This window comes from Lichenostomus cassidix, chromosome 3 (assembly GCF_008360975.1).
Source record: "Lichenostomus cassidix isolate B80296 chromosome 3, HeHo_3.0, whole genome shotgun sequence".
NCBI lineage: Eukaryota > Metazoa > Chordata > Aves > Passeriformes > Meliphagidae > Lichenostomus > Lichenostomus cassidix.
Window position 1 is genome coordinate 19,712,646 of NC_139483.1, and position 24,993 is coordinate 19,737,638.

The following is a 24,993-nucleotide window of genomic DNA, read 5'->3' on the forward strand; positions in this document are numbered from 1 at the left end:
AGCTTCTACTTTCAGATTTCACAAGAAAGTGATTTTTGTAGTTTTCACTAACTAAATGAGTTTGACTGCTCAACCTCCCAGTGAAAATACATTAAGAGCCTCATTAATTTATACCTATAGATTAATACACTACCTAGCATTAGATTAAAACAGCAATATGCCACACTAATAACAAAGCAGAAATTGGTAGTTTGGGCTCTAGTACCCTCATGGATTTTTTTTTTCGCTTTGTTTTGTTATGTTTTAATAATGTCCTTGATTATATCTCGCCAGGCTGAAATTAAGAGAGAAAGAGATGATCATCTCATTGCTAAAATACAAGTTCCATCCTCTTTGCGATTAACTAAAAATAGTTAGGGGTTTTGCTTTGCAGCTTATATAAACTCAAGCAGTGACTGTACTAATTCCATGAAGTAAATTTAATAGCATTATAGCTGTAGTGCAAGAGGCTGGTGTATTACCCTGCAAAGACACTCAGGCTGCATCAAGTATTGTAAACTCTTCCGAATTCAAATGGGAATACACACATCCAGTTACTCCTGCTGAGGAGGTTAATTTGCTCCTAACAAGGATAACTAAGCCAGTGAAATAAGGAGGGCAAATTCCTTCTTGTTTCCCTTTTGCCTCTTCCCCTAAGCCTCTGACAACACACGTCAGTTTTAGCCCCTTGAAAATACCTGGCAGTATGGAAAATGGAATCTGTTTCCGATGGTGTTCCCCAGTAGGGGACAGTGCTGTGTACAATACGTTTGAGCATATGGGGATCTGCAGAGCAAATAAACAGTCTTTGAACTGTAAGTGAAAGGGCATTTTAGCTGTGTCAAAGAAAAAACAGCCAGTTTTACATAAAATTAAGGCTTAAGTGAACATATGGCATAGTTTCCTTTTGCCTTTCCAAAAAACATTATGCTGATTATATTCCTTCAATTGTCCAATCTGGCATCTTCTACTCAGCCTCCATAAGCTGTCCCACTGTTCTGTAAATACAATCTAGGGCTGCACTAAGCAGATTTTGCACATTATAATAAAAACTTTCTGATAATACAATAAAATTTAATAAACTCTAATGCTTAATTTCATTAGAGGTTTAGTTTTCCTGGGTGCACAGATTGTCAGTTTTTCATTTACTTGATATTGTCATTGAGTAGAAATGTTGATAGCCTAACATACCAAAAAAGCCAAGACCAAACAGACCAAAGAAAAAAAAAATTAAAAAAATCCGACCCAAAAGCCTCAAGCCCTTAAGATATGAGCAGAGGTTAATGCAGTTGTACTGAAATGCAAGAATCTCTGTGTAAACCCAAGATTACTGCAATGTGGTGCATTACATTACATATAAGACGATAACTACACAGATTTCTGTGAGCTCCGTTTGTCTGAGATAAACGAACCTCCTCATAAATCATTGCTCATTTCCTAACTGCCTGCCTTTGTTTTCCTTAGCTCCTCCATGTACAAACAATTTTGTAACAAACGTTTTTAAAACTTAGGTTTCAAATCCTGATAGATAAGTGTCCAGACTTGAAACAGTTGAATCGGTTTTGTGCAGAAGTAGCCTGGGAGATTTTCTGGACCCTGACTGATAGTTTGTGCATAACAAAGGCACAGGAATGAGAATTGGGTTGTATTGATTCTAATTAGGGAAACATTAAATAAGATTTACCTAGAAACAGTGCTCATGGCTATTCAATTTCCTGAGTGATGGAGTTTTCTGAGTACATTGAAAATTTTCCTATGTTCTATCGTAATGCATGTGCCAACACATGTAGATTTTCTCCCTGTGAAGACAGAGCAGGTGTTTGGAGGATCTTCCCTACACCTGTTTCTGATCTCTATTGTATTTTCCAGCTGCACCATGGAATTTATTGGCCTGCCTGTAGAACTTACTGATTGCAAAAATAAAAAGGATTTGAGATTTTGCAAGTCCCAAGTCAAAACATACAACATTTGTAAATCATCTACAGAATGCCATTGGTGAGGAGGCTCATACAAGAATGAAAGTGGTTCTTTGGCCATTTCTTCTGCTGCAGGGAAAAAGCCCACAGAACTTGGGGATGAGAGTGCTTCTTCATTCATTTATCATGGGTTAAAAACTCAAAACATAGAAGTCCTCAGCTACATATGTTTGGACATTCAGAAACTCTCAATTAATTTATCCTACTTTCCTAACCAATTGAAAAAACTATTGGGATTTGGAAAGAAGTAATGTTATCTTCTCACTTACATGTTTTCTGTGTGAAATTGACCAGGTTATGAAGAAACCTTTTAAAAATAAGAAAAGTTTGCAAAGGCTGTTTGCCAGTATAAGTTAAAACTATCATCTGTCATTTTTAAATAAGGATTCCTCATTAATCAGTTTGATAATCAGTAGACTATTGAGATCAAGAATTGCTCAGTTGGCGTAGTTCCTATAGTTCATATAATGCATGAATATGTCCCCCTGTAATAAAACATGCTTGATGTGATGGTTTCCAGTTGGCTCTTGCACTTATTATATGAAGGACTAACATATATCACAACTTCTGACACACAAATTTGGAATAAGGCAAAAATTGTAGAGACAGTAGATCAGAATCCAGGAGTCTGTGTCACTAAAGAGCAATAAGGTATCAGAAATCTGAATCGAGTGAGTATTTTATGGAAATATGTCATTGACTAGTAGAGATCCTCTCTGACACTGCTGGGCAAGTCACATCCCAGTCAGCTTCCATTGCAGGAGGACAGTGTGGCCCATCCTGTGACTTACATGCAGATGGGGAAAATTGCACTAATTCTGTCAGCATTCTCTGCAGTCAGAAAATACTTGGCATCTTCTCTCAGTGGAATCCCATTTCTATCAAGCCCTATAACTTTTTTATCTCACTGAAGGGAACAGATTCATGTAAAATCACTAAAGGGTGCCGTTTGGGCTTTAAATTCTGATGGTGCATTTGAGGTCAAAAGATGTACCTACCAGGAAAAGTAAAATGTAACTATATTGGGAAGTATAGTAATGTACCCTGTATTAGGAGGCTTAATGAATTAGTCTTTTTCCTATTTTTCAGTTCTGCCTTCTCAGAATAATAAATCAGGCTCCTGTGTAGACATAAAATATTTCCATTGTGCCTTCACGTGGATATAGTGCTCATTTTATGTTTATCCTACTTACAAAATAGCAACACGCTATTGTAAATCTTGTGGGCTCTTCTCTTTTTTCCTCTCTGCACTTTTCCGTATAACTTAATTGATTATTCCAAATAGATTTCACAGTTTTGTCTGGATGAAAAAGTAAATATTCACCACAGGAATGAAAATGCTATATACATGAAAATAAGCAGTGTGTGACTATGATAAAGTACCATTCTTTGCACAAAACCAGTTTTCTGAGGTGGAGTTCACATACTTTCATACTTTGCTTAGTTTTACACTCTTTATTCTCATTCATTTTAGTGGTTTTTTCCTGTTTAGAAATGAGAAGGAGATCATTAGTCTGGTTTTGTACATAAAAAATGGTAGTTGGGGTCACTGACAGAAGCTACAGATTTCAGTGATTGACTAATTGCATGTGATATTCACTCACTCAAAAATACCCCTGCCTTTAAAGGGTGGGGTAGGTTGCAGGCAATTAGATGAAGGCAAAACTTTTCTGCTTGCACAGTCCAAAATACGTTATAATGCATTAATCTTTTCCTTTAAAGTTGGTACTTCAGTAATAAAAAAGGATCATGTATTTCTATGTTCCATTAAATTTATTATCTTAAGAGCATATATATCTGGCTTGATAAACACTGTTAATGGATCAGATTTGTTTGTGCTGTAACTGCTTGTAGAAGGCCACAAAGTTACAATAAGGTGTAATTAGGTTCAGTGTCTTAAGACAAATTCTTGTGCACTTTGAAATCTGAGCCATCTGTTTGAAATGTAGAATGATGCTGCTGGTGATCTTGTAATGTTCTGGACCATTTTTACAGATAACAAGATTGTCTCCCATTTGCTGGTGGCTGAACCAGAGAAGATCTATGCTATGCCTGACCCCACTGTTCCAGACAGTGACATCAAAGCACTTACCACTCTTTGTGACCTGGCAGACAGAGAACTGGTGGTGATCATTGGATGGGCTAAGCATATTCCAGGTACAAACAGTATTTATTGCAAATAGATAACATATGGAAATCATCCGTGCATGGTTTATTCTGTTCTGGTAAAAAATGATAGTTTTTTCTCTCCCTACAAAGCATAAAGTTTTCCTAAGGCTCCAGAATATTCACACACAACATAGGTTAGATGATAACGTGTCTTACCTTGGAAGTAGTAGTGTCATTGCTGTGGGTTTTACTATGTTAATACGTTTTATGTGCTGCTTAGAGAATTTTTTTCCTCTTTTGCTTTTATTAAGATAAACTTCCCTTGCTATCCAGAATATTAGTCTGGTATGAAGGGTTGTACATGTCCTCTCCTCTGTAGTCGTCTCATTCCGCAGTATTTGAATGTAAGTCTGGCTCCTCTGTTACATAAATGCAGCACTACTGACCACAGGAGGTGAAAAAATTCAGTTATGTTTTGGCAAGGCACAGAGGAATTGTTCTCTTTATTGACTGATCTACTGTGAGAACTGAATTGTACCATCAATTCAGTAGAAAGAGCTGAATTGTACCAAAAAGTCTCGTCTTACAACTTAGTATTTCCTCGGTCTGCACAGAATGGACTGCAGTCCTTGTCATGTAAATGCATGGATATTATAAAAGCTGACTGGCACTCTTATTAGCAAGAAAAATAGGGGTCATCAGAAGCAGTTTCTCAGAAGATTAGCAATTCCTTCAGACAACGTTTCAGGTGTATTTTTCCCCCCTCCCAAATGCTGAGGTGTTTGTTCTTGCTCTGTGAGCTAGCAGACAAACTTACAGAAGTCTCCAGGGTTCTCAGTCTATCACCTTTCACAAACGGTAAAGTCACACAAAAAAAGGTCAGCTTTTTCTGTTCTTTCTTAAGGTATTTCTCTAGTCCAGCAGATGAGTGAGCATGCTGGTGTGTTTTCATCAGCTCATTAGTTTTCTAATTTTGATAGTGGAGCCTTATTAAGCATGAGAGTGGATAACCTTTAATTCCTGAGAGTAATACGTCATTCTCATTTTAGATGCGATTTTGGGATACCTTAATAGTAGAATAAATAATCCAGTCAGTTGCTTGTTTATCAGAGTTAAATATATTTTATTTCTAGTTTCAAAAGAAATCACAAAGAAATATTTTTGCTGTTTATTTTTTTTCCCTCGTGCTAACAGTTTTTCTGGGTCTGCTTTGATAAGTACAAACACAATATACATATAAACACAAAGCATAATAATAATAATTTGTGCCTTTATGAAGTTTTTTTTTCTTCAGAGGAAAGACAACAGCCTACAGACTCTGAACTAGTCAGTTGAAATTTAGTCATTCTCTGTGCCACAAACGGTGTATAAACAAGCTCTTGTATCACAAGCAGTGTTTTTCTGGTACAGTTAACTTATTTCTGTCTCCTTAAACTAGTTTGTCTTTATGCTTTGAATGCTACAGTAATTTCTTTAATCAAATTGATGGAAGTCCCTTTCCCAGCCCACACTGAAACCAATTTATTGGTCATGATACGCCGGCTATGTTGCTAACAGTCGTAACGAACTGTCAGGCAATATCGCAGTGCAGCTAATTTGAAGTCATTAGGTGTGCAGCGTTCAGGCAACAATTTGTTACAGTGGTTAGGAACACAGCTGACATTTCTGAATGGCTTTGTTCAGAGCAGTTCTAGATGAGCCCAAGCAAATTGTAAACTAATTTAAACATCACTCTATATTATAGTAGCTACTTTGTCTTACACTGGTTGCTAATAAAACACCCCAAATTAAGTCAAAATGAGTTAAGTAGGTGAGTTTGAGTTTCATCTTTGGAAGACACCTAGATCACCTTAACCAAAATAGAGTAGCTCTCAAAGAAGTCAGTCATGCTCTGTAGCAGTTGCAGGGGAACTTTTGTCAGTCTGATTTGTGAATATGCTGTGTAGCTTGGATTTGGCTGGAGGGATAGGAAGAGCAGAGGGATGAGATGGAGCAGCCTTTAAAATGATGGCTTTGGTTAGCATGGAAAAGGTATTGGATACTGTAAAGTGGCCCTGAAAATTTAAAGTCTGTGATCTGAACCATTTGAAGAACTTGCCTGCCATGAGATAGCATTTTATTAAACAGTAAGCTCAAACCATACCTGCAGTGGTAAAGCCACTCTAGATAAGTTTACTTACTTGATTTCATTTACAGATGGGAATTTAAAAAACAAAAACAACACAAAAACCAACAGAACAGGAAATAAAGACAATCTTTTTATAAGCTTTCAGGGACCAGAGGACAGTGATAAAATCTATGCTTATGGTCTGGCATTTGATCACAAAAATCAAAGTACAAAAGGGCTGGACATGCTAAAGGGCAAATATGATGAGCTTTTGTAGGTTTTGAATGTTGGTGTATGGCTGAACTTGGACTGCCTACGCTCAGCTAACATCTGGCACAAAACAACTGCTGGAAGAGCCTGGACTGGTGCTGCTTGACTGTTTGCTAAGCTAACAAATGTTACTGTAGATGGAAGCATAGCAGGATGGGGAACAGGATGAATTAGGAAAGAGGTGCAAATTGCATAAAAGTTCACTGTAGCTCAGTGGACTAAGTAAACCCTTGGTGTAAATCTCGTAGAGTCGATTAATTATACCAGTAGTGAATTTGTGCCTAGCACAGCAAAGCAGCAATCAGCAAATCTTTCTTTACTATAGTGATTTCTTAAGGTTCAGTGTAATTAAAGGCCCTTATATATCAGGTGCTTAATAACTAGTAAAGATCTCGACTCTAAAGCATTGCAATATAAAATCTGTCTTTGTGGAGGAAACCAAAGCAGTGTTTTTACTCTTCTGAAAGAAAGTATTTTTAATAGGATTATCTACAAAAAGGTAACAATGCAATATTCACTCTGCCCTGGCCAACCGTTTCCCATTTCAGTCATAGACTAAAAAAATGTTTTCAAATTATACAAAGTTCAAGTCCTTTCATAAAATCATTAGTATTTTTGTGGTATTGGAAACATTTCAATACTTGCTTTTATTGAACAAAAAGTCTATACCATCTACAAAAGGAAATATTGAAAGAAAAATATATATGGAAAGCCTTTATCAGTAAATAGAATTAGTCTCCTTGCATTTATAAATCAAATAAATGGAAAGTGTGTTGTTATGAAACATGACCATGTCTTATCTGAAGAAGAAAAAGATCACAATGGCATTAGGAAATGCTTGACTTTAGTTAGAGAGGCGTAAGGGCACAAGAACAGATGATGGTGCCCTAATAGCCCTTTTTAAGAATGACAGGGCCCCGCCATTAGCATCCTTTTATATCCTTGGAAATTGCTCATGCCTCGCTTTTATGGTTCCTATCTGCCTGACTCTTTTTTATTTCTCTTTCAATTTCATCCGCGCTCGGATAAGCGCATGCTAACACAATATGATTGAGCTGTAAAATGGAACGCTGTCGCCTCTAATCTCTTTTATGTAGATATGGAGGTACTTCCACACTCCACTTCATTCTCTCTCCATTGTTGGCCTTTTTAGAATGTGTTGCCGAGTAATGGAGGCTCAGTCAAATATTAGAGCTAGGTTTCACAGGGTGTGATAAGAAGATTATCAGGCCAGCAGTCAGATCTATTGTTGTTCTTTGTGTCAGATTAAAATATTCTGATGTACTGTAACTTCGTTAGTAAAATACTGAAGGTGCTTAGGGAGAGAGGCTGATGCTGCTTCATCTCCTGCCTGATGAGACAAAACTCCCATAAACTGACCTAAATAAATTGTAAATACATTGGGAAGCCTCTGCAAGACATTTTTATTTTATTTTATTTTATATAATTTTATTTTTTTAAATTTATTTTATTTATTTTATTTCTCTTTTAAATGAGGGAGCTGTTCTTAATTCAATATTTACTGGTAGTTGAGTTTCCTACCCATCACATTGTATTTTAGGGAGTTTCCATTTCATTGGTTGCATTATATTAATTAAACTTTTGCTGTATGGGGTGTTTTTCTGCTGATACTTACCCACAGTATCAGAGTCGTTTTGGCGCAATTTTTGTAACTCTCTCATTGGCATTCATCAAAATGTGCAACATTCTTTCATATTAAGTGGAGGCAGCAAACATCAAGCTCTTAAAAATGTGCATAACAGGAAGCTAAAGACAAAATGTTCTCTACAAAATTTGCATGCATGAAAAAACATCAAGCAGACCATAGAAATCAACTTTTTGCACTTAAGATGAAAAATTTGTTTGGAAACAGTAAATCAGACTAATACATCAAAAATAACTAGTTACATTATTTAGTAAAATAAGGCTGCTTGTCTTCAGCTGTGTCCCTGTTTTGTCAGCAGTAACAGTGTTCAAGGAAGGGAATAGTTAGAAATTGATACTGCCACTGATGCTAGTACTAAAAAAAAAACCAACAAAAAACATGATTTTGATGTAACAAATACAAGAAGGATGTTTTGAATATTTTAGTGTTAATGTTTTAGGAAACATTGTTGTTCCAGCGTACTCTTTGCAGAGGACAATATTTAAGCTTTCCTTTCCAAAGCAGCTCTCACGGATGTGGTTTGATATTCTAATACTGCACAAGTACATGGTTTGCTGCAGAGTTGTCATTTTTAAAATGCCCTTTTCTTCCCGTGTTTCAGAAATACCATCCCATGTAAGTAAAAGTACAGAAAAAAGTTGACCATAATCACTTCTGTGGATTGTTATTGGGGCAACTAGTAGAGAATCTCAGCTCTGCAAGGGGGACAGGTGTCTTCCTGTACGTCTGTACCGTGCTGGCTGCTGGTGTAAAATTTGTTCTTTCTGCTGAGGCTGGGCCTTCTCTAGTCTGTTGTGCTGCTAGCTGGATCTAGGGCCATTTGTGACACGATCCTGGAGCTTCTGAGAGCACCCCATGCCAGGGTGCCTGTCCCTCCACAGACAGGTGGGCATGTGAATGTGGTGTCCACTGCTCCCGTGACGTGGAGTTGAGAGGTGCTAAGAGGTTGGCAGTAATAATAACTTGAGCCTCCCGGGGAATCAGGACATCCTGCCCTTTCTCAAAGTGCTAACTGGGACACTTTATCAAAAGCCTGGTATCTGCCCTTCTTCTTTTAACTCCTTCTACAAACATGCTTTAAGTACAGAAACCAGACCTGCTCTTCCTATGAGGGAAACGTTCTTGAACTCACAACTTATGTGACATGTGATCTAAGGCAGACCATTCCCTGGGCCTTGAGGGTGGAGATTTCAGCCAAGAGGTTTCTCAAAAACTAACAACTTCCCTGACCTCTGTCACTGAATTGTGCAACATGGGAAATCAGCAATTGGCTGCCAGTTTTATTTTTGAGCATTAGCATGGATGGACCACCCAGCACTGCCAGGGTTTAGATCACTGTGTTGATTCAGGTTTCTCCTAGGCAGAATGGGACAGCAGTGTTCCTAAAATGCCAGCAGTTCATCTATCCTGTCACTTGAAGTGCTAGGGATGGTGGCAATTTTCATTTTTTTTTTAATTTTATGAAGGCAGTATCACATAGAAGGCTTAAGTGATTTTGCAGGGCAGGGAGGAAGAGGTAGGATAATGCATGAATAAACATCACCACAAGTCTCCAAGCATTTTCAAAACAAAACAAGGGCCTGTAGCTTGGTAAAAGGTAGTAACCAAAGGATCTGTTCAGGTTTATAAAAATTATTTAGCATACCCCCCTGAGTTACAGTGTTGGGCTATTCTTGATGAATCTGTTGCTGAAGTCAGTGGCAAAATTTAAGCTGATTTCAGTACAAAAGAGTAGTAGGCTTTGTGTGCAACTAGAAATGCACACACTCTTAGTGTGTCTGCTAGTTCCAGTTCAGAACTGAGAGAGACAGCACTGGAGAGGTGAGAAGGTTTCTAATAATGCTAGACATAGATGTCCTGGGGTAAAAAAAGCACTTTAGTTTCCAGGTTAGTCACTTCTGGCATTTTTTTACTTGCAGTAAATTAACTGAGGGGGGAAAAAAATCCCAAACATATAAACATCTCATCACCTGCAAATTATACATGAATATAAAATAAATGTGCAGTAAAACTCAAAAAAACACCTGAAACTCTTGCTAGTTATGGCTTTAAAATCTCTACCCATTCGTTGAAAAAGAATAATCATCACCAAAAGCATAATAAAGTCAAAAAATGGAATTAACAGGTAACCAAAGAACCTTGCTCAATTCTTATCTTTTAATGTTGGGGCGGGGCATTTAGAAAAAAAAAAAAAATCTTTTATTTAAAATCCTTTTCTCTCAAGATCAGAATTAAACAATGACTTTATGTCTCTATTAAGTTCCCCTTTTATTCATATACAAGTACTTGCTTTTTCCTTATGAGTGACTGTCTACTTCTTTTGTTTTGTTGCTTTGTTTTTTTTAATTTTGATTCAGTCCTCTCCCTCCACCCATGCCCCCAACATTCACACTACACTGTCTGGCTGTTGCACTTTTTTTTTTTTTCCCAGTGTCCCCCTTTATCTGCCTCAACCAATCTCCAAATGAATGCATGTCTATCATGGCCTTAGCTTTGACACTCTGGATATATTGATTAATAGTTGCCCTAAGCTCCTTTTAGCAAATCAAATTTTCACTTTTAGCAAGGATTTCGCCTCTGATTTATTCAGCAAAGTGAAATGCACTAAATTGACTTTGACATTCAGGGAAAATGGCTGAAAAACAAAGAGGGGAGGAAAGAGATATAAATTGTGTGGCAGCTGGAGACTTCAAGCATAAAAGAGGCCGTTTTCTATAGAATATCACTGGTTAATTTGGAAACATGCATTTAAACAGGAGTATAAATTATTTTCTTAAAATTAGATGTTTTTTAGACTAAGGATTTGGGATATAATAAGGTTTACTTAGCAAAATGCAATATATTCAACCCAAATTCATCACTTGCTAATCATGGTGCAAGTGTGGGATCCACTTTTGTTGCCACTAATAATTATTATGTTAAACGAGAGACAAAGAGGTTTCTGAGTAGTTTTATAATGAGGTGCTAAATTGGTAAATATCTTCCTACCATTGCATTATGTTGTTCGCTCTTGTGGCCCTTTAAAATAAGAAATGATTAATAAAAAGAGAGCAAATCAACAGTAATGAATGCCAGTGCTTTTCATTTTCTTTCTATAAACAAAAATGGCTAGTTTTTGAGTCTTAAATGCAAAAGTATAAAAGGATGTAGCAGCCTTGCTATTATTCTTCCAGCAAAACCAAGAGTGTTGTATTACCCTGGCTGTAGACTGACTTAGATATCCTGCTTCCTTGCTCACAGATGTTGTATCACTGAAGTACCAGGAGGCTGAAAATGCGCCCTTACATATTTGCAAGTGTTCAAATGCACTGCTAAATGGAATAAGGGAAAGGGCAAAAGAAAGGGAAAAATTGTTATTCTGTTCCATTAGCACAGCTGGATGATTTTGAGGGGGGTGTACAAATATGCAAACTGAAAATGCAGGAAATGGTTTGGGCTTCTTCCATGGTCAGATACTACAGCAAAAATTAAAAAAGAATACATATGGTAGTTTGCTCAGTTAATCCATAGAGACAGACCAGGAACCTTTGGTAGGATCAGTTGTCATGGGTGTACCAGTCAAACGTGCTGTGCCAGCCACTGTTGTTTAAGGATCTGGCCCTGAAGGGATAAATCCCCATCAGTAGTCAGTGTATCAGTGGGAGCTGAGAGTCTCCTTTGTCTGCTCTGTGTACTCAGCACCTCAGGACTCTGCAGCACTGTGCAGAATCAAGGTTTAAGCAAGTGTTCCCACTCAGGGGACAACAATACTCACCTTTGTACCCACTTCTTGTGTGACAAACGCGTTTACTAGATTAGGTCTGTGTAAATTGCAGATGACTCAGTAGCAGTTTTCCTTCTTCTAAGCCAACAAGGAATTAATCCTATTACCAGAGGGTAAGAAGTCTAAATGTATCTTAACCTTTTTAATTTTACTGTAATCTCTGTTCTCTTTTTTTTTTTTTTTTTTGGAAGCAAGCTGGATGTGAGGCTTCAATACTAATGGCCTTTTGCAAGTGGGACAGCATCTAGACTGCCATACCCAAGATAGCTGGGCACATTAGATTTTCAGGCATGTGGCTATTCCATCATTCCATCTCCATCCCCGACAATTTAGCTCAATTGCCAACTTTATTAAAAGACTGCCAGTTAAGAGCACACTGTATAAAAGAATTAAATCTTCTGAAATAGTCTTTGAGGGGATGTCCTTTCCTAAACTTGCCCAAACTGTACAGTTCATACCTCAAGGATGGCCAGCTTCTTACAAGTAGAGCATGGTTGCAAGGCAGGAAGATGCCTTGCTCGGAAACACAGGAAGAAAGCTTTCCAGCTTTCTTTTTGCTTAATTGAAGAATTTACAGAAGAGGCAAATGCAGCAGAACTGAGCCTGTCGCTCATGTTCACAAAGTATCATTTCTGTATTTACAGGACTTCTCTAGAAAAATAAAGCTTCTTTTCAGCAAGATTCACAGTTTAAAGAACATCCAAACAAAGAGTGTTTTTTGCAGTTTTTAAATTCCTGAAGACTTTGTTGTATGATAAGATGATCAATGTTACACATCACTTGAATTGGCCTCTGAAAGGATCATAACAGACACTGGGGATGCAGAAGTAAAATTAGAGCAACATAGCCCTCTTATGGCAACTATTTAGGCTGTTTTAAACTAAACATTTGACTTACTCATCTAACTAAAGCCTCCAGCAAAAATATATTTACTTTTTTCTGGGTGGGGAAGAAAAAGAGCACATTCTCAGTCATACATGTTGATACTGCAAATCCAGGGTGGGAGGAGGGAGCGGGGGAAGAGCCAGTTGCTTAGATTGGATTTAGAGCAGACAGGTCTCCACCTGTATGACTGGGTCAGAGACACAGGATGGTCTAGTTTCCTTAAGTCAGCTGAGACCAGTTAAATACTATAATTCTAAGAATGCCTCTACTTTCTCTCTGGATAAGTTCAGCTTCACACCTGCTTAACCTACATTAGAATAGGATTAATTACCTGAATTGCAACGCCCCCTTACCAGTCAGCACGTTTCTGGCAGGGCACATGGTGACCTGGGTCTGGTTATATATAGTGTATGGATAATAGGGGAGCACCTGGGTTGTAATGGCAGGGCTCAGTCCAGCCTGATAAAAGAATCAGCAGTTTTTTTAAAATGAGTCTGCAGTAATCACCTTGTGCTGCAGCTGGATCATACAGGAGCTTTCTGAACTCATGTCCTCATCGGTAGTAAGCTTTTATATCGGGCAATGCTCCATTTATGCACACACATATATGTAGGCATGTGTGTTTATGCAGAAAGAATCCCAACACAGAATCCAAAGAATTCAGGCACTGGATGCCCCTATATTTAATTATTTAGATGAAGCACTTGGTTGACTGTCACTTTTGAGTCAGTGTTCCATGTTACTTTAATTCATCATCTCCAAGTTTAATACTGCATAGCAGGCAGTATTAAAATACTTGGGTAATTCTTCATGCAAGAAAACACACAACCTTCCTTTCATTGGAAAACAAGTTCTGGAAAGTTCTCTGAGAGTATGTTGGTCTGGCCGAGGTATTTTCCACACCAAACTCCTGAGGCACACATTATAGACAAGTGAAAATTTCACAGTACAGCTCTGACCCTTCTCCCCAAGATGTTTTCATCTGCTATGTTGTGCACCATCAGTTCCAATCAGCTGTATTAACAGTTGAGGTGAAATCAAATACTGAAATGAGACGCAACTAGAGATGCAGAAGACTCCCAAGTTCAATGGAAATGGCACTTGCAGAGTAGAGTCAGCTCACTTAGCAAGTCCTGACATGTTATGCATGAGAACACTGGAGCAAAGAGTTGTGATGAGGGTGGAGAAGAGGCAGGGGCAAATCTGCAGTTTTTATGCATCCAGCTGTTTGGAGAGATTAAAGGGGAACAGTTTAGCAGATAATGACTGCTGCTCCTAGATTTGTTCATAGAAGTTGCACTTCTAGCATAAATATATCATGACACAGGCAGGCTGCAGGGTGTATTTCTAGCCAGAGATTTTCTTCTGGCTGTGCTTTAGCATCATGCCTGCTCTGCTGAACAGGCATTAGACTCCAAACTTGCAACAATTCAAGCTAAATCTGGTAACATATAAAACTTCCTGTGACCCTTAGGCCTTTCATTAATTAACTATGCTTGCAGTGAGGAGAATTTAGAGTCCTTCCCCATATCAGTCTCTTGTAGAAAGCTATTCTAGTCTGTGATCTGTTCTTCACTTTTCACTGCTTTGAAGTTTCCCAGAGATAAAGTTAACTGTTGGGTGGATTCAGGAGCAGATTGCTTAGTGTCAGTGAATCTTCAGCTGCAGATGCAACATGCAAAATGCATTCGAATTCCAGATTATCTTTGTTCAGTGAGGTTATAGGAGTGAATTTTGAGGAGTTTCTTCATGTTTCAAGTTACTCGAATGTTTTCCAGACCCCATCAATGAGTTGTGCTGAATGCTTTCCTGAATATATTCAACCCAAATTTGGAGTTCACAGGATTGTGCCTTGCCCTTCAGTGGTGATGAATACCTTGTGTTCTGTAATCCTCATATGTGAAGGACACCATGGGGTCTGTAATCAAGAGGCCACTGGAAAACATGGTGCTCCAGACAGGCAGTGCAGGTAGGGCTGGGGACAAGCAGGGCACATGTTGTGCAGGGTCATTCCTGCTTCCTCTGGAGCATAAACCTACAGAGGGCAGTGTCTGACAAGAGGCTTAGGTGGCATTTCAGGAGGTAAAGTCAAGAAAAGAGGCTGTTTGATGAGGAACGTTTCACGTTCATAACCAGCAGCATTGTGATCAGCCAGCAGCAATGACAAACATACAATCTTTCTGAGAACCTGTTAGGAGGAAAAAAAATACACCTAAAACCAGCTTGTGACAGGGTGATGGGGACACAGGCTGCCATGGGTCTCCTGAGTTCCAGTGCTGCAGCCAACACAGATGAACTCGAATTCACCATTGATAGCTGCACGGACAAGTGTACTGTCTCCGTGGTAGAAAGTGGTAGCTATTTATATACTGAATGGCAATACTAAACAATTTAGGAGAAGCAATGAAGTGTGTCCTATCCAATTAAAAATGCAGTGAGAATTTTAGGTAGGCAAAATGTAATTATTTAATTGGAATTTGACCGGGATGCTTTTCCACTGTTAAAATAAGTATAAATTACATGAGCTATAAAACTTTAAATTATGAAAATATTTTGAGGTCTTTGAGCATGGTAATTGGAGCTATATATTCAACTTTGTTTTTAACCTGACACTTCATAATGGCTGTTCCCTAAAGCAAGTTTTTTTTTACATTATCGAATATCCCTTAGTGAAGCAAATTAGCAATCAGTCTGGAAAATATTTAAGTAGCACAATCACATTATTTACACAGGCACTTCCATTGTGCAGCATTCTCTGTGTTCCCAAATATATGTAGGATCACTTCCTCAGCTGTCAACATTCACGCTCGAACCTCCCTCTTTAGTAAAGCTTTATATGAAAATCCATTTAGCCCAATAGAAAGACTTGCCTTGATTTCACTGCTTTGGATCAATCCCTAAATATGCAGGTCACAATCTGAAACCTGTATGGACCTCAGAGCTTTAAAATTTGCCTTCTGCTTGAATTATCACTTTTGTGTAAATGGAAGGGGACTTTGTGCAATTCCTTGCACAAAGGTTTGGTTTTTTTTTTCTTTTAGTATTATTTTGTTATTATTAACGAGAAAGAAAATCCTGCTGTGGAGAATTAGGGTCATTTACTTTAAGCTGAATAAGAGTCTGCTCTTATCTAGAACCGTATCTCAGTGCTTACAGGAACATCAGCATCTGGCTAGAATGATAGAATGTTTGCTGTGACAGAAACCCTGCATTTAGTATTTGGAATAATTTTAAAACCACATCCAGCATCCCCCTGGAAAGAGGTTCTCTGATGCCCTGGCTACAGTCAGTGATTCCAGTTGCTTGAATCATGTTTTCCAAAATACACTTTCCAATTAGCTTCCCATCAGGTTGAGGAATTCCAGGTATTTATTCTGTCAATTTTGTACTGGTGGGGAGTGTTCCCCTGGGAGTGTTCCCCTGAACCACTTTTATTTTCTTACACAGTTGTTTTTTCCCCCTAATTTAGTAAAGGCTTTATTGTCATAGAGTTTTGCTCTTTGGCTTTTTGCTCACTGCTTTTTAAGGATTGAAAACACAGTAAGTCCTCTCCTGGTACTCCCATTGATACATTTGTACAGTGCTGAGGTACAGGCTCCATGTTACATCCATACTTGGCTCGTTATCCTCTTATCAAGCTCTTTGCATCCCTTTGTTTATTTGAGGAGACAGGAAGACTGTGTGAAGGCTGCTTAGTCAGGGATATCAGCGTTGTTGGCAGGGGAGTGATTGCCAGTTGAAAAACAAGGCATTATTGCTCATTTTTTCCCTCTTATTAGTTTGATTACATTTGCAAATCAAATCAATCCATCAGACATGATCAGGCCTCGTCCGCATTTTAAGGAATAGTAATCTCCGTCTAATAAGATGCAAATGTGTCACATCGGTAAGTAACCAATAAATCATCGTCTTGTCTTTGGCAATCATTAAATATCAGAACCAACAGTCAATTTTTACTATTTTCAATTTGCGATATGCCGCTGGAATATAAAGATAGATGGACGTAATTACACAAACCAAACACTATTTCAGTTCATTCCAGACAGCAAATTTAGTGGAAGGTATAACTGGCTTGTCATCACACTACATTATTCCTGGCGGTTCATGCAAAGTTCACAGACAAGCTTCAAATGGACATTGCTTTTTTTACTTCCCTTAACAACATTCCCACTACCACCACCAAAGTTCAATAAATGACTTGAAATACTGTAGGACATCACTTCCATCAGTGCACAAAAAGACACAGGAAGAGAAACATTACCCTTTTTCCAAGTGCGGGCACCTTGTGCATGTATAAGACTGAAGGCCAAAAGTTTCCTAATACTGGCTGCATTCTTCCTCTTTCTCTTCCTTCCTTTTCAGAGATTTTAATCTGAAATTTCAGTTTTATCTCAGACAGGATAACTTTTTCACAAGTTTTTCAAGTTACTTCAGTTTTAGTAATTACAGAACACAGCAAAGACAGACACTGAAAAGGATTTGCATGCAAGCTTCCCTCCTTCTCTCCTCTCATCCTTCTCTTTTAGAGGAGTGAAAATTCAAATTGTTTTTCTCTATCCTTTTTTTTTTTAATTGATTTGGGATTTGGGAAAATTGATTGCCTCATGTGCATCCCAGGCATTAATTGATACGTTTATTGTCTGCTTCTCAATGTCTTGCTTTCCATTAATGACTCTGTTTGTGTACAACAGTCTACATGCTTTTCAAGAGAGAAAGAGACATAAGATTACACCCTGGCAGAAGAGTGGCAAGATAAACCAAAACCTCATCTTAAGTAGCACAGCTTTTACCTGGGTATTTTAGACTGATTTAATTAATTAATATTATTTTACCTAATAATATAGGACACAGGCCCTAAAATTGCAGAACTGCAGGGAGACTGCTAATTTCAAGAGGAATTTGGGTCTGTTGGAAATTATATTACTGGGTCTTACAGTGCTGAGTGACAAGAGAGAGAGGGAGTACAAAGTACTGTCTCTCTGTTCCGACACAAGCAGCTATGCGGAAATAAGAAAAGAGGATTTTGTAGGCTTGTGCTGACTTAATGTAGGTTTTCAGCGCACCAAAGCCAGACAGTGGGCTTACTGCGCTTGACCTTAAGAAACTTCTCGCCATGAGCTCTGTGCCCTGGGTGGACCTGCTGCTGCAGCATCCTGTCAGTTGTGTTTGTTTCAGCTAACTTGCTTTGGGAAGCTGAACCTCAGGTGCTTTTGAGTGGCTTGTGGAGAGATCCTTTAGCCCCCTCTGTGAGAATGTAGTTTTTGCTGTAGCAGTTTGATTTGATTTGGTAAATGAATTAAATGGAAATTAGGGAAAAAGCTTTCTTGTGAGCACACCTATTGCTTTGGGTTCCCCATCACGTTGAGCAAATGGTGCAGAGAGTGGTTGTGAAAATGTGAACATGTAAATCCTGGATAGACACTGCCTGTAACTCATTCTTGGTATGAAAACTCTTGTTCTTTAATGAGGGAAAATTGCAAAGAAATACTTGTAAGCTACACACAGTGTTGATTACACACGCCAGAGATTTGGACAACTTAAAATGTACCATCAATTAACAAATATTTCTTCTCGTTATTTTGAAAGAAAAGATGTTATTACCTGTCTCTGTTGATTTTTATCCTCAAACTGATGTTTTACCCTCACACTGGTATCCTCAAACTGTCTCTAGCAGCTTTGTGAAAACAAGGGGTTTATTCCAGATCTAAATGAAGCAGCTAAGTAATTGTAGCTCTTGTCTTAACAAAGTTTGAGCTTCCTGGCATTTTACATAAATGTGTTCCTGGATGTTTCATACCCTAGTTACTAGACTGGTGCAGCCGAGTTATCTTGCAGAAGTCTCCCATTTTTGTAATCTCCAGAGACTCTGGTGAGGAAAAGCTGCACACAGAGGCCACGTGCCTAAGAAGCTCAGCACCAGAACCTTATGTTCTGTCTAACCATTTTACATACTACCATGGTATGTTTAATTTGCTTTTTCATCAAATCAATAATGGGTCTAATTGAAAAAATTGGCAGAACTGCATACAGCCTAACTAGCAGTGTGACTGTTTTCAGGAAATCAGAGATGTTGCACAGCTACACAAGTGACACCTGTGTTAGTGCTGCACCTCTGCTACCAATGTGTACAAAAACAAACATTACTCAGGTGCAGCACCTGTACCAATTGATCACTCTGCTATCAGAATTAATCACCTGGCATTCAGCTCAGAGAATAAAATTTACATCTTAATGCGTGACGCTTATTCCAGCACGTACACACATGCACTACTAAAAATGATACTATTCACTCCTCTTGGAAAGTGTGCATCTATTTTTGTAGGCCTGGCAGGTCTGGTTCTTAGTGTTAATTCCCAAACACTTGGGGTGTGTGCTACATCCTTTCAAACAGAAACTCACGCAGGACTCTGTAACAAGATAGATTGTGGTCCTGGAGTTGCATGTCTCATACCCTGCCCTCACTCTCACAAGAAAAGGGATTTTTGAGGATATTTGGTGCTTTGCAGAAAAATACCCCATGTGAAGATAAATAAATAAGTAAAGGTTGGCACTGTGCAAGATTGGATGGCCCAGCAATGATGCAGGTGCATTGGCTGACAGTGTCGAGGAGCTTGTGTGAGTACAGAACAAACTCCTACTGACAGGAGTGCTCAGTTATACAAAGTCTGGTCAACATCCATAGGGCTGGCAGAAGGATCCAGGCCAGGTGCACTAACTGCGAGATGAGGATTCCAAAATACTAATTTTAAAAGGAAGGAATGAGGATTTGAACTTTATGTTTTGTGTAATTGCAGAGCTAGCGGGGTTTTGAAATATGGCAGAGCTGTAGTCATTAGCATAGGGTAATCACCTTTGCTGTTTAAAGAAAAATAATAACAATAGAAAAGGTATTGTACATTGACACATGGAAATGTAATGCTTTTCAGAGAAATTTTGTGGGGATTTTTTATTATGTGGCTAATTACGTATTTACATGTAATGGCACTAGCAGAGCCATTACAGTCCATTGGGTAAATAATACGCATTTTAAAAATGATTTATAAATATGTATTTATTTGATGGACCAGAACAGGTTTTTGAAGTCATTCTCATCCACTGAGTAAATAATATATGGATTGCTTTTAAAAATAAATATATATTTCTCCAATAGACATTCCAGGCAATTGGGTAAATAATATGCATTTTTCATATATTTAAAAAAATACATACAAATGTATAGAAATCTGGTCTAAATATGTGTATTCCTGAGCAAAATTACTTGAGGGTGTCAGGCGTAGCTTTGAAATTTCTGTTTAGGATTGTCAGTTTGTATCACAGCCTAGAGTTAATTAAATGTATTTTATGCATTTTCATACACACCGTATAATATCAATGTCCGTTTACAGTTTTGCATTGCTGGTGCACTTGACCCTTTTACTCAGTGCTGTTAAGTCAGCACTACATGGTCAAGCTCCCAGTTTTACTTTGTGTTCATCCTAATGCAATGCCAACCACATTTATTTTGTGGGCGTAGTCCTGCATCCATAGAAATACATGGGAGAAAAATGGTCACCTTGGCAGGAGCCATCTCAAACTCTATACTGCTGAACTTGAACACCCCCTCTTCATGCTCTTCTGGTGTATTTCTCACTACTGACTCGTGGGCAAAGTGGGAGAAATCATGAGAGTGTTTCATTATATGAGCTTGGTTCAGAGTCTCTTGATGAGATCAGGACACTTTCAGCTGGCCTTCAGAGGGGTTTAGTTCAATCCAGACATAAAGATCTGCCACAATCCACAGAGACACCCCAACACCAGAAGCTGAAGGCTAAGTCCCTTTCTTGACTCTGATGCTGACTTATCACATGACCTTGGGCAAATAGTTAACTTCCCTATGGTGAAACTGTGATTCCTGCCTCCAACTTTGGAGTCATTTGGGAGTTGCAGATTTAAAATATTAGATATAATTCACAGCATGTTAGGATTGAAAGAGGTGAGCACAATGCATCACCAATATGTTTCTTCTACATACAATGGAGCTAGAGCTTATCCATCCTTTTCTAAATGTTTTAGCCAGTCTATCCCTCCATCCATTTCATATACTTCTCAGAAATGTTGAATATACTTCGTAGGCCTTTTTTGGTTAAAATATTTGTTGTTGTTTTCAGACATTAAATGAATACAAGACATTAAATGAATACAATAGCATAACAGCCCTGTGAATTTATATATATATTGTATCTGTAGCTTGCACAGAAAGACTGAGACAGAGAAGGATTTTGTGACTCCAGCAGAATTACAGAGAGAGAGACAGTGGAAGATTTGGGAGACCAAATTCTTACTCTTATTCCTTTTGTATAAATGTACCTCATGCTTCATCTATGCTTCTGACATCATCTGTGATACAGTCCTGAAAACTGCTCATGTTAGTAAGTTAGTTAGCTGTTTGACAGGGGTGTACTTGGCAAGTGCCAGCTATAAATGACTTGTGCCCTGTGCAGTCAGGATAGCTAAGTGGGGTTTTGACAGAATAGATGACAAAATTCTCACCTCTTTCCTTCTCAGATCACTGATAGGGCACATAACATCCATAAGGGAAGCCGTAGTGAGTGTCTGGTAACCATAAAAAAGGATTGACAAGAAATAGACATTTGAAAGCAGATGTCTGGGACAAGAAGAAAGCCAAAGAAACAAAAGATGATCCAGTGATATTAGCACGTCAGAATTTTGATTTAAGCCTCTCTAAATAGCACATCCTCACCAAGCACAACTGTGCTTTTTGTGTAATCTCTTAAATTACTGACAAATGTGCCCAAATACCTGGTGGCAGAGCCCAAAACATTTGGTGGGTGCAAGAATGTAGAAATAGGGTAAGGAATGCAAAATAAAGCCCAGCTCTAAGCTTTTGAGAGCACTGAGAGCTGCATAGTAAAAAAAAAGTGTAGATAAATTAGTGTGCACCAGTTAAGGAGAGGGCATTGCTGGTGGCACTATGAATTGACATACTGTTGCCCAGAAGGAATAAGAGGGTCTGATAGCAGAAGAATGCAAAGAAAAAGAAGGCTGGAAGCAACAGTGAAGGAAATGTGGTTACATGAAGTATCTCTGAGCACACCTAACGCTTCTCTGTGAGGCACAAAAGTAGCTGAGATACTATTGAGTGCCTGCCTGGTCATTATCAGTCACTGGTGTGCTGAGACACAGTTGTGGGAGTATCTCATCATACTGAACATGCAGGGAGAGAAGGAAGGTGGTGATATTAAAAATCATCTAGGGAAGGTTATCTGTGCATTCAAAGATGGGGGACTTGAAATAAAATGTGAAGGTGCTGAGGGATAAGATGGCACAACTGTGAAAGAAAGAGTTTGTATCTCAGTCACTCTGTGGCCATATTGAATATGACTGTTAAATTCTTTGTGTAATTAAAAGAGATAGGAGCATTCATACATTTTGTTGCAAATTGATACAATCTTTTTTGTCAGTGATCTGAATAAGATTGTACCATAGTTTTTAATTTAGCAGATTAAGAAGCACAATTAAAATATCATGAAAAAGATCATAATCTAAACCTCTGGGGTTTTTTTGCTTATCCCTGCCAAGTTGATAACAAGAGCCGGTGTATGTAACAATTACCTCCACTACTGTAAATTTACTCTAGTTTGTGGGCTGAAGTGTTAATAAATACCTTGCAGTATTCCAGAGGGAGAAGCTTTCCATCTAATTAATAAAACTGGGAAGAATACCCAGGACACTGAACCATATCTTTCTTATTAGTGTTGGCTTCTACAAAGGAGAATCCCTGAATCTCAACGCATTAGTAAATGTCATACTCCTGGGTTGCACAGAGACCTCTAGAAAAACTGCTGATTTGCTGTGGAAAAAAATCACCATAGACTTCAGAAACAATTCAACTAGGGAATACCAAGTGTAGAAAATCAGTGTAAAGCATGGCATGCATTATAGCAGCTACGATTTGGTGAATACTGAAAGAGGAAACGTAGAATTATACCCCCATTTCCCTTCCATTTTTGTTCTGTCCTTATGCTAATATCTTTTTCTGTGTCTGAGTGTGGTTTTACTGCAGTTAGGGTTTTTTTGAGACTTAGCAAAACCTCTCATTTATGTATTCTCTAAAACAGGTTTCTTAAAAACACTTTCTACTCATATGTAAGATACAGGCAGCTGTTAATTTAAAAAAACAAACCCAAAAATCACTTAAAGAAGGAAAATGTTTTAAACCAAATGCTGAAAAGAAAGTCTTGCACAAAATATGTAAAGGTAATTGCCTTTTCCTTTGCAGTAATTCATATTTGGCAAAAATAAACTAACTATGCCTCAGCTAGTTCTGTTTCGAGATAGTTTGCACTAAATTACAAATGAACTTTCTGACATGCACAAAATTCTTCACTGTACTTTATTAAAATCGTACAGTAATCTTAAATTACGGAATACTGATAGGAGTTGTTTGACAGACTGGACATTTACCACAGAAATTAAAACTTCAGGCATTTTTTTGTACAATAAAAATTTTAAGGCGGTATTTATGTGTTTTCCTACATTATCATCATTATTTTTATTAGACCAATGTAGCAAACCACTACTACTGCCTCCAATAGAAATAGAAATACCATCTTTGCTTTTACTTCTTGCTTGAAGTTTTTGCTCTGAAAAATGCTCCTGCTGTGTATATTTGTAGCTGCTTTTTATTCTACTGATACGAGTGATGGGGAGGATAAAAAGAGGTAAAGCCACAGAGCTTATCTGTGAGGTTGATGCTAATTTGGCTAAATGAGTCCACTGGATGGAAAGAAGAGAAGGTAAAAGATCTGCCAGTTTCTTTGTCTACATTCATTCTTCTCAATTTTCCTAGAGCATGTTTTTTTAACAGAGGTCTTCACCAAATTCTGGTAAATTCTTTCATTATTAGGAGGCAATTTAAAGTCCTGTCAAGTAATTATAGTCTGGTGGTGTTTGTATAGTCTAGTATGTAGATGTTCTAATGTCCTGTTTGTGCTTAAACCTTTTGATTCGGGGTTGGTTGGGTTATTTTCCCCATTAAGAATGTTTGTGTAGCTTCCAGGTGCACTGCAAGGAATAGATCACTTCACACCATGTACAGTGAATATCCACCATACGTGCAGTTTCAGTAAGGCATGTTAAAAGCATATACTTGTCCTTAAAGACCATATATCAAGCATTATGCTGGAGGAACCTGAATCAGGCATTCCCTTGCCTGTCTTCAGATGCACCTTTGTTGACCAGTGACCCTTCGTGACTGTTCCCTGTTTCAGAAAATACTTCTTTGGTATGACCTGGGTGATTACATTATTATTTTGTCCTTCAGCAAAGACAGTTTTTTATATTACAAGAAAGGACATATTTAATAAGCAAAGAATACAAGTTAATGAGCAGGTGATCTTTATTCATTTCGGTAGCTTTTAGAATACCCTGGGTTTGCTCAGTACAAATTCATGCGTACACAGGCTTATGCAAACACACAATAATACATGCACCTGCCTGCTTTTGTGGCTATGATAACACCATGGATCTTCCATATCCATTATTTTCATCTTTCCACAGTAGCTGTAGAGTAAGAGCTCAGTTGCTGTGATTTTGAAATTCTTTGCCTGGGGCACATCTCTCTAAGCTCTTCTGTTCTGAGCTCCACTTGTTAGGAGTAGGTTCCAAACACCTCAAAGAAGGGCAGCCCAAATTCTGAGGCTTCAGCTTTTGGGAAACTAGGAACTGAGTGCTATAGGTCATCAGCACACACTATGCTGTCTTCAGCAGTGATCAGCCTCAGGGGAGGGGACATGAACCCCATAGCAGGCAGAAGCCTCAGGAAAGCTTTTTTTAATTCCTTATGCTTAGAGATTGGACAAAATAAGGAAGAAAAATGTCCTTGTCCTTTTAATTTGGATTTGGAGTGTTAATACCTGGAGCTATTCTGGCTGTGCATGTAAGCATCAGCTCCCTCTCTGAGTTCTTGGCTTCAATGACATCCTTTGGCAGGAGGTTCTCCAGTCCAGCTATTCTGTGAATGAAGAATTTCCCTTTGTCTTCCATTTTGACTTTCCTGCATTTTGCTGTAGTGTTGCTTGGGCTGTGTTTTGAGACAGACAGAATAAAAGCTTTAGAACTACTTTTTATATCATTAATTTATATACACTTCTGCTGCATTCTCTCATACATCACTATTTTGAAGAAGACAGTTCCTGCTTTCTGAGTCTCTTTCCATAAGAATTTTCTTAGGTATTGC

General features: G+C 38.2%; 1 protein-coding gene across 27 annotated transcripts in view; it reads left to right on the forward strand.

Annotated features, from left to right (window-relative positions):
* The window catches only part of ESRRG (estrogen related receptor gamma), a 389,265-nt gene that overhangs the window by 337,722 nt on the left and 26,550 nt on the right, over positions 1 to 24,993 (forward strand). For all 27 annotated transcript variants that reach the window (XM_085054812.1, XM_085054808.1, XM_085054800.1 and 24 more), the window contains one exon: positions 3,951 to 4,112. In XM_085054812.1, coding sequence (XP_084910938.1) covers positions 3,951 to 4,112 — 162 coding nt within the window. The remainder of the gene's footprint in view (positions 1 to 3,950; positions 4,113 to 24,993) is intronic.